At 40.0% G+C, this 14399-nt stretch overlaps 2 protein-coding genes across 5 annotated transcripts in view; one reads left to right on the forward strand and one right to left on the reverse strand.

Annotated features, from left to right (window-relative positions):
- The window catches only part of LOC137794961 (myotubularin-related protein 7-like), a 17939-nt gene extending 13575 nt beyond the window's left edge, over positions 1–4364 (forward strand). For 2 of the 3 annotated variants that reach the window (XM_068592129.1, XM_068592132.1), the window contains exons 12-14: positions 1532–1666; positions 1856–1982; positions 2855–4364. In XM_068592129.1, coding sequence (XP_068448230.1) covers positions 1532–1666; positions 1856–1982; positions 2855–2998 — 406 coding nt within the window. In that variant the 3' untranslated portion in view covers positions 2999–4364. Of the gene's footprint in view, positions 1–1531; positions 1667–1855; positions 2032–2854 lie in introns of all 3 variants that reach the window. The other variant, XM_068592131.1, reaches the window with a different exon arrangement.
- Positions 4365–4666: 302 nt separating this feature from the next.
- Positions 4667–12278, reverse strand: pmm2 (phosphomannomutase 2). Of its 2 annotated transcripts, none has more exons than XM_068592134.1 (8): positions 12057–12278; positions 11142–11253; positions 10948–11024; positions 10687–10778; positions 10413–10512; positions 7390–7465; positions 7087–7202; positions 4667–5873 (listed from the first exon to the last, which is right to left on the reverse strand). In XM_068592134.1, exons 1-8 carry the CDS (start codon positions 12129–12131, stop codon positions 5769–5771), a joined length of 753 nt encoding a protein of 250 aa, XP_068448235.1. In that variant the 5' UTR covers positions 12132–12278; the 3' UTR covers positions 4667–5768. The 2 variants fall into 2 exon arrangements, with proteins under 2 accessions (XP_068448235.1, XP_068448234.1); XM_068592133.1 differs by having other exon boundaries at positions 11106–11253.
- Positions 12279–14399: the final 2121 nt, after the last annotated feature.

Below are 14399 nucleotides of genomic sequence, written 5' to 3' on the forward strand. Positions count from 1 at the left end.
TCCAAAGCGTTCTGTCCCAGGTCAGGGTGCTCCTGCTTCACACACACCCACAACTTTGTGAGTGTGAATGAATCAAACTTCATTTGGAGGCCACGGTCAGATGACACTTACAGGATGTTTTTTCTGATAAGTGACTGGTAGCTTGCTTCTGTTTGCTTCAGACAAGAGAAATGGGTTTCTCATCCGATCCAGCTGTGCTGATGTATCCTCCATGTTAGTACAGTAGGTCAAAATGTCAGCACACTTCTGTGTGCAGCATCAGTGTTGTGTGTTCAGCTCGCATGTTTTCACAGAGGCGGTGAAACAGACATGCATTGCATGGTCTTGACTTAATGAAGTTGATCGCTTTGATGCTGTCGTTCAAAACGTCATGCAACATAGGGCTCATTTTCTTGCACGCCAATGCTTTCCTGTGTATGACATAGTGAGTCCACTTCACGGGTTTTCTTCTCTAATGCACGCTATGAGTCCTCTCGCTCTGCCCATCATTGAGGCCCCTGCATCCGTGCGGATGCTGTTGCAGGATTTCCAGCTCATTCACTTTTCGCAAAAGAAGGTGTTGACAACATAAAAAAGTCCTCTTCTGTTGTTTTTAATGTGCTCATAAATGTCGTCAGTATTAATGTATCTTACAAAAGCAAGAAGTTGTGCATTTCCACTGACGTCTGTGGATTCATCCAGCTGGAGTGAAAAAGAGTCGCTAATTTTTCCCACAACTTGCTCAACAATGTCTGTTCCCAGTTTGTCTATTCTGCGGCAGACAGAGTCGTTTGACAAAGGCACAGTCTTTAACTTCTCCACTGCGTTTTTGTCCAGCATGGTCTCAGCCAGCACAACAGCGACTGGAAGGAGCACGTCTTCGGCTATTGTATGGTTTCTTTGCTTTTAGCTATGAGCAAAGATACCACTTAAGAGGACTCCAGGGCTTTGGCTGATGTCGTGGAGGCTTTACGCATCGTGTCTTGAGATGAAAAAAAGTCAGCTGGCTTACCAACATAATTTGCATGTGTTGTCTTGAGATGAGATTCAAGGTGTGCTGGCTTCATACTGCTGTTGGCTAACCTCTCCCCACAGAAGAAACACAAAGGCCTGGATAGATTGCAACTTGTGGACGTGAATCCCATTAAAACATAGTCATCATGGTCCTACGTGTTGTTAGCAGCATTGCTGCTACGTTTCAACCACGACTTCATTGTTTGAGTTTTAACGGCGGCAGTGATAAACAGGTAGTAGTGTGTGCCAGGATGGGTCAAACCATCCTGACATGGAGGAGGACAATTAAATAAAATAACCTACTTAATATAAAATTCTGTTTATGAACTTACACTTATGCTTTATTGAATATTTATTTAATAACTATTTTTAAAAGATTTTTGAATGGATGTTAATTTTAAAAAAAACAACCCTGGAGTACCTTCACATACTCCCAGAGGTATGCGTACCCCCATTTTATATCATACAGCCATTATAAACAGCGCAGCATCCTGCTGACTGCATTGTTGGTTGTTGTGTGTGTGTTCTTTGACTACAGGCTACATGAGCGGAGTCATTCCGTGTGGCCTCAGCTGTGGAAGGACAGAGCGGAATACACCAACCCTCTGTACAAGGACGAGTTGACCCAGAGTCAGGGCGTCCTGAGACCCAACACCACCCCCTACTGCTTCAAGTGAGCTACTGCAGCCACTGACACCACATTTCCCACAGAAAGCTAAATGTATTCTTGGTTCAGTATTGTATGATAAAAAAGTAGTAGTACCAATTCAAATTTGTGTTAAGTTATACAATATAGTGTTTTGTGCTAAACATTAAATAACCTAAAAAGTTTTTAATGTTTTCTTCTGATCCTTGTCTCCAGAATGTGGAAGGGTCTTTATAATCACGTGGAGAAATCAACGCCTCCACTCCAGTCACCTAATGACTTCTTGTCTGCTGTGAGGGAGGAGTCCCAGCAGTTGGAGAAGGAGTTAACCAATCACCAGGAGGTACCGCCAGGAGGAACCGCCCACCACCACCCCCTGGGCTCCAGACAAGGCATACGACACAAAAAGACACCACCATGACCCCTATTCAACATCCGTAGCTCTAAAAAGAATTTGAGAATCTGTTGAAATAAAAAGATTAAGATTAAATACAAGTCCAACTAAAATCATTGAGTTATTCTTTTTCTGCCCAAAGAGATATTGCATTTCTTGAAAAATGCTAAAAGCGCTTAATTTTAATTAATTCACCCATTCACACACTGATGGCAGAGGCTACAAGGTGCCATATGCAAAATTAGGGGCTCAGTATTTTGCCCAACGTGTGTTTATAACATGTGTTCGCGATGTGTGTTTGTGGCGTGTGTTCGCAACGTGTCTGCGTGTGTGTTTGTGACGTGTCCCAAAATTGTGTTCGCGACGTGCCCCAACATTAGGGGATCAGTATTTTGCCCAATGTGTGTTTGTGATGTCTGTTCGACACGTACCCGTGTGACGTGTCCGTGCGACGAATCCGTGTGGCAGGTGTGTTCGCGTAAGTCCGCTTGACTTGTGTCCGCGTGACTTGTGTCCGCGTGAAGTGTTTTTGTGATCGAGACGTGTGTTTGTGACACGTGTCCGCGTGACGCGTGTTTGCGACACGTGTTTGCGACGTTGCACACACGTCACAAACACACACGTCACGCGTCTGCACGTGACGTGTGTCTGCGGCGTGTGATTGTGATTAAGACGTTAGCTTGCAACGTGTGTCAACATGTGTCCGTGTGACGTATCTCTGCGGCGTGTCTGTGTGACGTGTCCTTGTGACGTCTGTTTGCTGATAAATAAATGTAATACTTATTTAATTAAAGAAAGTGTTTGTTTTCTTGTCACTGCAGAGGATAGCAGCCCTAAAAGGGAAGCCAATCACATGGGAGAAAATCAAGGTTCCGAGGAAGAGGATTAGCCACCTGCGGCAGACGCACCGAGGGCCAGACCCGCCCACCACTTACCCAATCAGCAGCCATGCACAGGACCACTGACCAGCCCTCTCCTCTGAACCAGCCAACCAGAAAACTCAGACCAAGGACCCTGATCTTTCCCTGCTTCTCGGGCCGCACACCCAGCTCAAGAGTAATAACCCTGATGACCTCTCCACCTGCAGCGGCCTGGAGTCGGGCTGACCGACCTCAGCAGCAGATCGTCCAGCGGTGGGGACCCGGACTGTGATGAGGCTGTCTTTACTACTGCCTGACTGAAAAAAGATAACCTTGCTGCCTGGCTTGGAGGTGAAAAAAGAAATTATGAAAAATATTCCCCTCCAACACCCAGAGGGGCAGAATGTGACAAGTTAAAGATGGCTATAGACTGAAAGGGAGATGGATTTTATCTCTTCATTTTGAGCTGTGATCTCAGTCCTTCTCAGTTTAAAGGGAGTCACAGATAATTACTGTAGGGAGAAACCTCACTGGCTGTTCAGTTCACCTTTTTGGAAAAGGCACTGAAAGACCTTTCATTTGACTTTTTCCAATTGCATTGTTTTGTAGCAGATAGCCAGAAATACTTTTTTTATGTGGATGTGTTTTGTAGGTAGCTCAAAAACTGTCACTTTGTTTAAGGAATGCAACATGATGAATGTTGCATTCCAATTTGTTTATACGAAACCAGCCTGAAAAAAATGTCAGTCCAATAAAAACACTTAAAACATATTAGAAGAACAAACTCCCTGGACAAACCTTGATATATGTCCATATTTATCATCAACAAACACATCCCCTCTTCAAGCAAATCTAAGAATGATTTACAAAAATGTACTGATATCAGTAACGTCATCGCTCCTTGAGTTCTTTGAGCTATAACTTACCTATTCCACAGTCTGGACCAAGTTAGGAGGAGTGACGGGCCACTAGTAAAGTTCTACAACTCAGTAATAAGATTACATTTTCTCTGGAACTTATCTTATTTATTTATTTATGTAGAGAAAAGCAGATGAATGTTTTAAGTAAGTTTGAGGGTTTCAGATGTAGACCCAAAATAAGCCCTCCATCATCCCGTTGAAACTTTAGTGCTGAATGAAAGGACAGAAATCAAGCTGGAGAGTTGCTGCTTGGGGAAATTTAAAATGTTCCTTTAGTCCAAACACTGGGACGCCATCGGTAACTACAACCACTCAGTTGTATGTCCCTGACGTGAACTTAGATAAAAACTTTTTTTTGGTTGCACTCAAGTATTAAATTATTTTTTCTCTCTGTAACTCTATCTCCAAAACCATATCCCTCCAAACCTAAATCTACCACTCGGGGTCTGTATGTATACACATTCAAATATAAGCGGCTTTATTTTTTTTAAGTTCCTTTCTCAACCATGATGGAGTAAATAAAAAGAAGTTGATAAAGAGAATATGTCCAATATCTACAGTCTGAAAGGTTATTAATGTTTATTTAAATCCATGTATTTACTTTTGTTTAAGTGCAATACCATCATTCTATATCCACAATGATGATGTAATATAAATCCTAAACCCAACTAAATCCTTCAGATGAGAATCATAAAATCCAGTGAAATCAAATTTTTTTTTTTCAAAATATAGTGTTTAACTGATGTGTAACTTCTTAACAGTTTGTGTCCTTTCAGGTTTCCTGTAACGTCTTACATTCCCACTTTGATAGTATCAAGAAGATATGATAGATAGATGGATACTTTACACCATATACAGTGTTTGGACTTTTTATTATTTTTACGTAAAGTTGGCTGAAAACCCGCTGTAAACATGACTAGATCCCTTAACAGACTGCAGGTTTTAGGAAAACTAATTACACATGATATTCATACAGCCAAATCAAATAAGAAAAGGTTTGGCCCACTTTCGTGTGTGTGTGTGTGTGTGTGTGTGTGTAAAATGTATGTTGTGTGTGTGTGTGTGTGTGTGTGTGTGTGTGTGTAAAATGTATGTTGTGTGTGTGTGTGTGTGTGTGTGTGTGTATAAAATGTATGTTGTGTGTGTGTGTGTGTAAAATGTATGTGGCAACACTGACTTCATCTCATGAGCTGTAAGGATCCGACTGGGCCTCTGACAACACAGAAGACTCTTTGATTTTAAATTAAAATGTGGTTTTATAGTGAAAGCTTCGAGGAACGGCAAGCCATTCAAACATAATGACTAACAATGACAAATTTGCGAAAATAAAAGCAGCATTAACAGTGGCACATGACCAGCTTGGCGTTCCTCAAAGCTTTCACTATAAAACCACATTTTAATTTAAAATCAAAGAGTCTTCTGTGTTGTCAGAGGCGCAGTCGGTCAGTAGGGGTGGGGTTTTAATCAGAAACATATTCAAAAGCAGCTGGTATTGACATGAAATACACAAATAAGACAACGCCAAGCAATCAGACCATAAACAAACTGATTTGTGTTTTTTTGTTCACAATCAAAAACGTTGATTGCTATGTGGATTCAAAATGACGCTGCATTTAAATGGAAACATTTGATTAGTAATTGTTTTGGCTTAAGGTTTACCATAAGGATTATAATGAGAACACAAGCAAAACAAATTTAAACAAATTAAACAATACATTATAACCCATGACAATAGATTTGAAGTTGTGACAGTTTTTATATACCCAACCAGAAATACCTTCCTCTCATTAGTGAGTGAGTCTGCCCTCGCCTTCCTGACATTACCAAAGACACCAAGATGCTGACTTTTTCTGCATTCAAGCGAGCCTTTTTAGTGGTCAAGCCTGAAGATAGGTTATTGACAGATACATGAGAAGTCTAATAGAAGCCTGTTTTACACAGTTGCTGCTTTTATCTCATGAGAAGAAAAGCTTCTGACAAAGTTGTTGTGTTTCCTCTGGACAGGAGACTTCATGGCCGATGGTCCGAGGGTCGCTGTAGATCTCATAGTCGTTTCCTCCCTAACACAGACACACACAGAGATAGCGAGAGAACCCAATTATTTCAGAATTTAGCACAAACTTCTCTTTTGTAAAACTGGCAATGAAGACTTGACTTTTTTTTTTTAAAATTAACTATTGCTTCAACATAGGTTTTTTGAAAATTAAAGACTTTCAGTCTCTCAGGACTGAGCATCATGTCACTTTTCAGTGGAATTGTACATGAAGTTAGTTATAAACTTCTTCTTCCACCAACTATTATCATTATAGAGAAAAAGTGTAGAGACAAACTTAAACTGCTTGTCAGTGAAACTATTTTGTTTGTGTTAATGCCAAAAACAATACAAAAAATGTCAAATTAAATGTTTGACAGCAGGCAGCAATCTTGCATATTCTGTGTGTTTGCACACCATCAGATTGCATTTGGTTGGAGCAGGTGAGATTTTAAATGAAGCATGTATTATACATTTTTTTTCATGAACTATCAGAATTTTAAGCTTTATTTTGGCTGCTTTTTGAAATATAAGCGTTATTCAGCATGATGTGTTCAGGTACCATCAGGAAGGAATTTGTTGTTAATGAAACGTGTAGTTTAGGCAATTGTTTAAAGAAAACATACTTTTTAATCCTGCCAGCTGGATTTGAGGTTCAGAGGTTTTCAAAACATCAATAATGTGCAGTGAGGTTGGAAATAGTACTTTAAAAAAGTAGCAGATACAGTAGATACTGTTCTACAGCATTATGCTACTGGACAAAATGCCTTTGAATGAATAAAACCATCATCTACTAATAATTTCTTACACAGGCTGCAACTCTGACTAAAGCTGTTTTGTAACTGGACAAAAAAATGTGAACAATGTGAAAACAACTTAAATCGCAACACAACAACGTAACTATCGTTCATCTTTTCCTCTCTGCCTTTATCCTCTGATTATACTAGATCGTCCAAAACCCCAAATACAAAACCAGTCTCCAGAGAGGCAATTCGTAAATACCAGCTTAGCCAGTGTGAATGGCCTAAACTGAGAGAAAACTGAGTTTAAAAAAAAAAAATTAGAACAGGTAACCAGAATTAGAGGAAACTAGATAATTAACAATGTATACACTGTTCTTGCTTGATTATGCAGATACACAGGTCACCCTGTCCTTATGTGTCAGTTCTATTGATAAAACAGCGCCTCCTACAGCCATTAGACATTCTTGTGTGGTTCACCAGTAGTAACAGCATACTCACAGGTTTGGTCTTGTCTCCAAAGAAGTGAATGGTTGAGTAGTTGTCCTTCTCAACAAACCCCAGACAGAATCTCTTATCCCAACCATCAGGAAACACATCAAAGCTGATCTGCCCCCCTACAGAGAAACAAAGGGGTAGAGAGATGATGTGGAGAATTTATATCACACTGACTCAGAAACTGCCACAACTAAACTGCTATATCAAACTGCCCGAGGTCGGTTCCTGGGGCACAATTCTAAAACTGCTTTCGATGCAGAATTCTTTACAGATTGAACACTGTATAATTGTCGATTGTTGACTCACCGATTGAAAATGACAATCCTCTTTCTTTGAACTCTTCCTTTAGTATGGACACAAATTCCTCTCTGATTTTCTCTTTCTGAAACAAGCAAAAGAGGAAGAAAACTCACAGCACTGCAAAAGTAATGTGTTTTTTGTCCTAACTCTACATTTGTTTTTTGAGGGTTTGCACATGGTGGCAGTGTAATTCATAAAGTTAAGTTGAAAAACCACAATATCGGAGATGTTATCACATCAAATTATGTTTTGTCAAAATAAACACAAACATTTGCCTAATTGCACAAAAACGTCTAGTTTTTTGCGACCTGACAAACTTCAGTCCAATATTTGCTATCCTCTTAGCTCTGTTTTTGGTCCCCACCAACTCCAGAGAAAAAGGTCTGGATCAAACGAAAGGATCCTTTCTGGGGTATAACTTCATGACCCCCCACCCAACCTAATTCAGATCCCTCCAACTTAAGGTGGGCATATGAGGTATGCGGTCAGCTGTAGAGCTGGCTCAGGGAAGAGGACGCCCCTGCCTTGCATAGTCCTGTGGGAAATCTTATTTGGGCATGGGACACAAGCTAAGGCCTGATCACCCTTCAGCTGGCCACCTTTGATGAGGGTGTTTAGTGAGTAAAGGCCGAAACACCCACTGATTCGAAGGCACACTACTGAGGATGTGTCCCAAAATTGACATCATATCCCAGTTTAAGAAATAAACCTCCCATGCCACTCTCTCAACATCACGACGAAGCTCATTTGAGTGCATACCATCTACTGGCACAATGGACAGTTTTTTAACATCTCGTCCCGTATTTTTATGATTCTGTCTTTTAAGCAGCACAATTTTTGAAATTTTTTCAAGCAACGCGATCAGAGCTTTTCAGATTTGACTGTCACAAAGAGTTTAAAGTACTATTTACATGTCTAGGGATTTTACAAAAGATGATTAATTACTTTTAAAATGCTTTAGGAACTATTTTTTCTTTGCAGGGCTTGTATAAAGATAATAAAGTATCCATGAGTATGAGATATGAGTTTACATGTAATTAAAATTCCTCCTCCGCATTGTGGAGGTTGGTTTATGCCGTTTTGTCGGTAACAGTTTTGTTCGTACGCACTCTGGCGTCTGAGTGTGTGTGTCCTCGTAGCTGGCACGTTATTTACAGAGGCTTGTGCTATAGTACCATGTGCGCGTACAAACAAAGCTCGAGTAGCTCACAATGGCTGCCTTTTCTTTCTTTTTTTTTTTACTTCTGGTGGAGTGTTACTCGACGTCCTCAACCTGTTCCGCCTGTCTCATACAGATATCGGCCTGTATATGCGACTACCTCTGTGCCAGCTCAGTGAGGAAACAACTGAAGTCTCCCCATTCCGCCTCTGTACATAAACTTGTTTAGAATCGTCGTATACAGTACACATGCATACATACATGAAAATGTACCTCTATTTTTAACCCATTCTAAGCATTTGATTGAGCACTTTGCTGCAGTTAAGTGCCCTGGGAGCAACTTGGGGTTCAGTGTCTCGCTCAGGGACATTTCAACCATGTAGTCTGTAGGGGCACCATGGACGACCCACTCTATCCACTACTCACTAAAGGCTGATTTATACTCGGGTTTTACGCAGAGACGCAAGCACGCAAGACACGCATGGCCGACCTTGCGTGGTCAAATCGGCCATTTTCCGTGCTTGCGTGCGTCACCCCAAATTTCTGACTATCCGTCAAAGCTACGCGAGCCGCACGCAGCTCAGAAGGCTGTGATTGGTCCGCTAACCACATCCTTTCTGAGTCTCACATTTCCGGTTTCATCGCATAATACCGCTGTTTTCAAAAGCCACAGCAGAAACACGAACAATGGATCGATCCTGTTGAAGAACGTTCGGCTGAAGAGGTCCACAAATATGAGCATTCATAAAAACCCGTCTGACGGAGTATAAGGACGGATGGCGGTGTATTCCTGGAGGGAGATATCGTGAACGTCGGCGTGCAGGTCTACTCTAAAAGCTACATATCCCTGGGCGACATATACTCTTGCAACTACAATTGCGGCTGGCCACGCAGTTGGATCGACGGACTCATTTTAGTTTATGGTTCTCGTGCCTTTTCCATATACCAGAAGAGTAGGTGGCGCAACAACCGTTCAGAGTCGACCTGCACACCGAGATCTGCGCAGTTCTGCACAGAATTGATCGCCAGCGATCGACGCGCAATGCATGCCGGTTAGATTTGTGTCCGACTCCCGGCTTGCTCTGACATCATGCACAAGTGGTCAACGATACTCTCACAAGAGCAAGGCGGCAGTCGATTTCAGAACAAAGCGCTGCAGCAGCTCAGAAAGAAAATGGAGACTCAGAAAGGATGTGGTTAGCAGACTAATCAGTCTTGCGGGCTGCGAACGGCTTGCGAAGCTTTGTCAGATAGTCCTAAATTTTGGGCGACGCATGCGGGGGGGGGTTGACGGGACTACGCAAGGGGCCTTTGCAGGTCTTGCGTCTCTGCGTAAAACCTGAGTATAAATGAAGGCTGATTTATACTCGGGTTTTACGCAGCGACGCAAGTACGCAAGATATGCATGGACCCCCTTGCATAGTCAAATAAGCCATATTGCGTGCGTCACCCAAAATTTCTGACTATCCGTCAAAGCTACACGAGCCGTTCGCAGCCCGCAAGGCTGTGATTGGTTTACCACTGTTTTTAAAAGCCATAGCAGAAACACGAACAATGGATCCAGTTGAAGAACGTTTGGCTGAAGAGGTCCGCAAATATGAGCATTTATGTAACCCGTCTTTGACGGAGTATAAGGACACGCAGATGGCGGTAAATTCCTGGAGGGAGACATCGGTGAACGTTGGTGTGCAGGTCGACTCTATGGCCGTTGCGTCACCTACTGTTCTGGCGTATGGAAAACGCACGGAAACTATAAACCAAAACGAGTTTGTTGATCCAACTACATGGCCAGCCGCAGTTGTAGTTGCAAGAGTATAATTCGCTCTTGAGCCTTTATCCACTTGAATAGGCTGTGTGAAAAGGGGGCTACCTGATCTAACTCGTAGAACTCGTTCCTCTCTTCCTGTGTACAGCTGCGTCCAATGGGGGAGATGTTCAACATGCCGTTACGGAACTCAATGAATGTCCCCCTGTGAAACATTAAACATAACCATTTAGTCTACATAACGCTAAATCAGATCGTTACAATCATTATTATTTACATTTTCATGGCTTCCGAGCACCCTGCCATTCCCAGTGCTTCCAAACTACAAGACCCAAACAAACGAATTGATAATGAGATCATGCCTTTAACATGAGTGTACCTCTTCTTAGGCAGTTTGATCTTGGCCATATAGTTGAGGCAGAAGTTAATGAACTCTTGGAGTAGCTCTTCTCCCATATGAGCCTGGATGGACTGACATGATGACAAAGTAAACCTGGGGCCTGTTACACAAGGTAACACCATCATATTTAGGGTTTTGTTTCACAAAACCAAGGCTATGATGGAAAATAATGGAAAACAAAGTATTTGACAATGCAGGCTTACAATCATTCAGCTAAAAGAAGATGTGCTTTATTCTTACCTGAACAGAGAGTAACTGTCCATTCTTATAGGCTACAAGACCGTTCTCAGCAAACACGTAGTCCACTTTCTGGATCACTACATGCACACACATACAGGAAAGCGTAGAGTCAAACTAACAAAATATTATTAAATATATATACATACATACATACATACATCTGTCTACAACAGAGGACCCGATGTGCGTCTCACCGTCATTTCCCAGCTGCTCTTTGATCTTACAAAGGTCTGACCCTCCTACCACTCCAACTCGAACTTTAGTCCTGAGCTTCTCAATGAACTCTGCCATGTTTGGAGTCACACGCTGAAAAACACACAATACTTACATACTATATAGAAGTCATCAGTCACAATCATAACAGTCTCCAACATTTGCACAACAGAGTACCAGACTAATTTTCTAAATAAAATAATAATAAATCTGCCTGTATTTCAGTAGTCATGTCAACTGTCACGCTTCCAAACAGAAATAGAATCTGTTAAATATTGTCCAATGTCTCTGAAAATGTACAATTATTAGTCATAGTATCACCATCTCTTCATAACTTTGTACTTTCTGGTAATTATTTATGCAGTTGTTGTACATTGAGTTACCTGTTTTGTTTGTTGCACATGGACACTTACTAAACCCTCTTATGATAGGGAAAGCGCAAGTAAATAAAGAGACTGTTTTTAGTGTGGAAAGCATTTTACATGTTATAGAGGGAGAGGAAAGTTTTCAACTGGGTTATGGACTTTTTAAGATAGAGAACTATTCAGATTGATAAATGGCCAGAACTAGCATGTGAACTAAGAGAATGGAACACCTTAGGGGAGTGTCGTAAATCCTACCAAAGATGAGGCACCACAAGCTCCGCCCAATGAATTGAAATTACACATTCCGAACGAGGAGCGAAAGTATGTTGTCGTTGTGGCTCTGTAATATGTATGTATGATTTTAACCTATAATTTTTTCTTCATTTTGTTCAGAACACAAAGGCATAGCACTGTAAGACAAACTGAAATTACCGTTGTGTTACAAGAAACAAAGAAACTATTTTGTAGTTTATTAAACACACACACACTCACTCACTCACTCACACTCACTTACTCACTCACCCACTTTACCTGTCTCGCGGACGTGAGCGTTCCGTCAACATCGAAGAGGCAGAGCGTGCCCGAGTCCACAGCGGCTTCACTCATCGTCTTGTCTTGTCTTCTTGATACAATCCCTCGATGTTTCCCCGGTGTAGGTCTGCAGTGTCCACGGTCATCCACGCTTTTCTCCCAGTACTGTCTGTAGTCGCCTTGACAGCTGCCTAAATTTCAGATACGTAGTTACCAAGGACTTCTTCCGTCTCTTGTTTGAAGTACATAGTTTGAAGTACATACTGCCACCTACTGTACAGGAGTATTTTATATCACATAATATCCCCTAATTTTTGAAATCCTGTATCTTACTCACCAACATTGTGGCTCCACAGTGTTGTGACTCTCCGTCAGCCTGGCCACAGGTGCTAAAGAGAAACCTGGGGTTGTTCTTATTTTTCTGGTAGTATGAACTCAAAAGTTCTAAGGTAATGGTCTAATAAAAGAGGTACTGTGGAAAAACTATTACATATTAATGCCATATGCAAGAACAACAAGCTATATTTAACAACCACATGAATAATTAATTCACCTTAAATGTATTACTTTATCTATTTTAAGAACTAAGCTAGAACATTCTAAAAGGAATTAAGAATACAGACCTAAGGCATGCTACACTGTAACAAATATATGCCTGTATAGTTTTCCAGGTTGGATGTGAAAGACTAAGAACATAGCTTTTAAATTATTTGTAGTTTAATTTAGGTTTAGGATTTATTAATAGGCTTGAGTCAATGACTTGATAATATGACTTGGAGGAGTTAATTTATTTAGGCTGACATAGTTTTCATGACACATGACAATCATATTGATTTACCTTTCTGTAAGACAAAGTAAATCAATATGATTATCTAAATATTAAATAGTTATGTATTATTCCTTTTCTGGTTACTTTTAATTAAATTAACCTTCGTCTTGTATTAACTTTCTGTTTTCATCTCTGTGTTAATGTTAACAGGTCGGTTTTGACCCATGTCTTAAATCAGCTGTGAAATACACTAAAAACAATTATTTATCATCCAAATTGTTTCTCATCTCTTGGCTATCTTGTTAGGCTTCCTTATTCATGAAAATATTGTTGTACATTTTAATATTTTTGGTGTGGGCCTCTGGGGCCTTTCTTTGTCAATATACCCCTCTCCCTCTACCCTGTGTGGGGGGAGGGAGTTCCAGAGGCTAGGTGGTGAGCAGCTGAAGGCTCTGGCTCCCATGGTACTAAGGCGTGGCGTGGGGATGGTTAGCAATCCAGAAGAGGATAAGCGGAGAGTGCGGGAGGGAGTATATTCCTGAAGAAAGTAGTAGATGTAAGTGGGGGATTGTGGAGCACTTTATAGGAGAGGAGAAGGTTTTTGTAGTCGATGCGGTATTGTACTGGGAGCCAGTGAAGTTGGATGAGTACAAATACATTTCTTTATTTTTTTATATATACATATATATATATATATATATATATACATATATATATGTATATATATGTATGTATATATATGTATATATATATATATGTATATATATATGTATATATATGTATATATATACATATATATACATATATATATGTATATATATATATATGTATATATATATATATGTATATATATATATATACATATATATGTATATATATATGTATATATATACATATATATATACATATATATGTATATATATATGTATATATATACATATATATATATATATATGTATATATATATACACACATGTACATATATATATATATATATATATATATATATATATATATATATATATATATATATATATATATATATATATATATATATAACTTTATTACAAACACAAAATAAAAAAGCCGAACAAGTCATAACACAACATATAGATTTGCAAGGTCAAACAAACAACCAATCAAGCAAATCTGATTTTTATAGCTGAGTCAAAACCGACCCTATAACCTAAACCTAACACCTAAACATCTCAACTTTTTTATTCATCAGTTTGCTCTGTGCTCTTCAATAAAAAAAAAAAGAGTGGCTGACACTTCCTCATCCCATCAACATAATCAGCTAAGAATTCCTTAAAGAGGGTGATGCTAATGCAAACCACCAGAATTCATGAGGAGTGGAAAAGACGACAGAGGGATGACGTCGTTCTGCAGCGGTGAAACTACAATGTTCCAAAGATGGACTAAAAAAACGTATCTGATATATAGTGTTGCGTCATGCAGACGACATAAACGCGGATAACCAAGTTTAAAGTATTACTTTATCTACAATGTTGGAAAAGAAACGAAAGAAATATTATCAAATTGAAACCAAGGTATTATCACACGACACTAAAATG

This window comes from Clinocottus analis, unplaced genomic scaffold, assembly GCF_023055335.1.
Source record: "Clinocottus analis isolate CAN_PGR_092001 unplaced genomic scaffold, fCliAna1.0.p SCAF_26, whole genome shotgun sequence".
Taxonomy (NCBI): domain Eukaryota; kingdom Metazoa; phylum Chordata; class Actinopteri; order Perciformes; family Cottidae; genus Clinocottus; species Clinocottus analis.

What these genes read in the sequence shown, in the direction of transcription:
- pmm2 (XM_068592133.1), bottom strand. Translation starts at nt 12,131, where the DNA reads ATGAGTGAAGCCGCTGTGGACTCGGGCACGCTCTGCCTCTTCGATGTT. An exon ending in GACAGTTACTCTCTGTTCAG is followed by an intron (nt 10,779 to 10,947) that starts GTAAGAATAAAG and finishes TCATCATGTCAG; the next exon opens with TCCATCCAGGCTCATATGGG. An exon ending in AGTTCTACGAGTTAGATCAG is followed by an intron (nt 7,466 to 10,412) that starts GTAGCCCCCTTT and finishes TGCTTGTTTCAG; the next exon opens with AAAGAGAAAATCAGAGAGGA.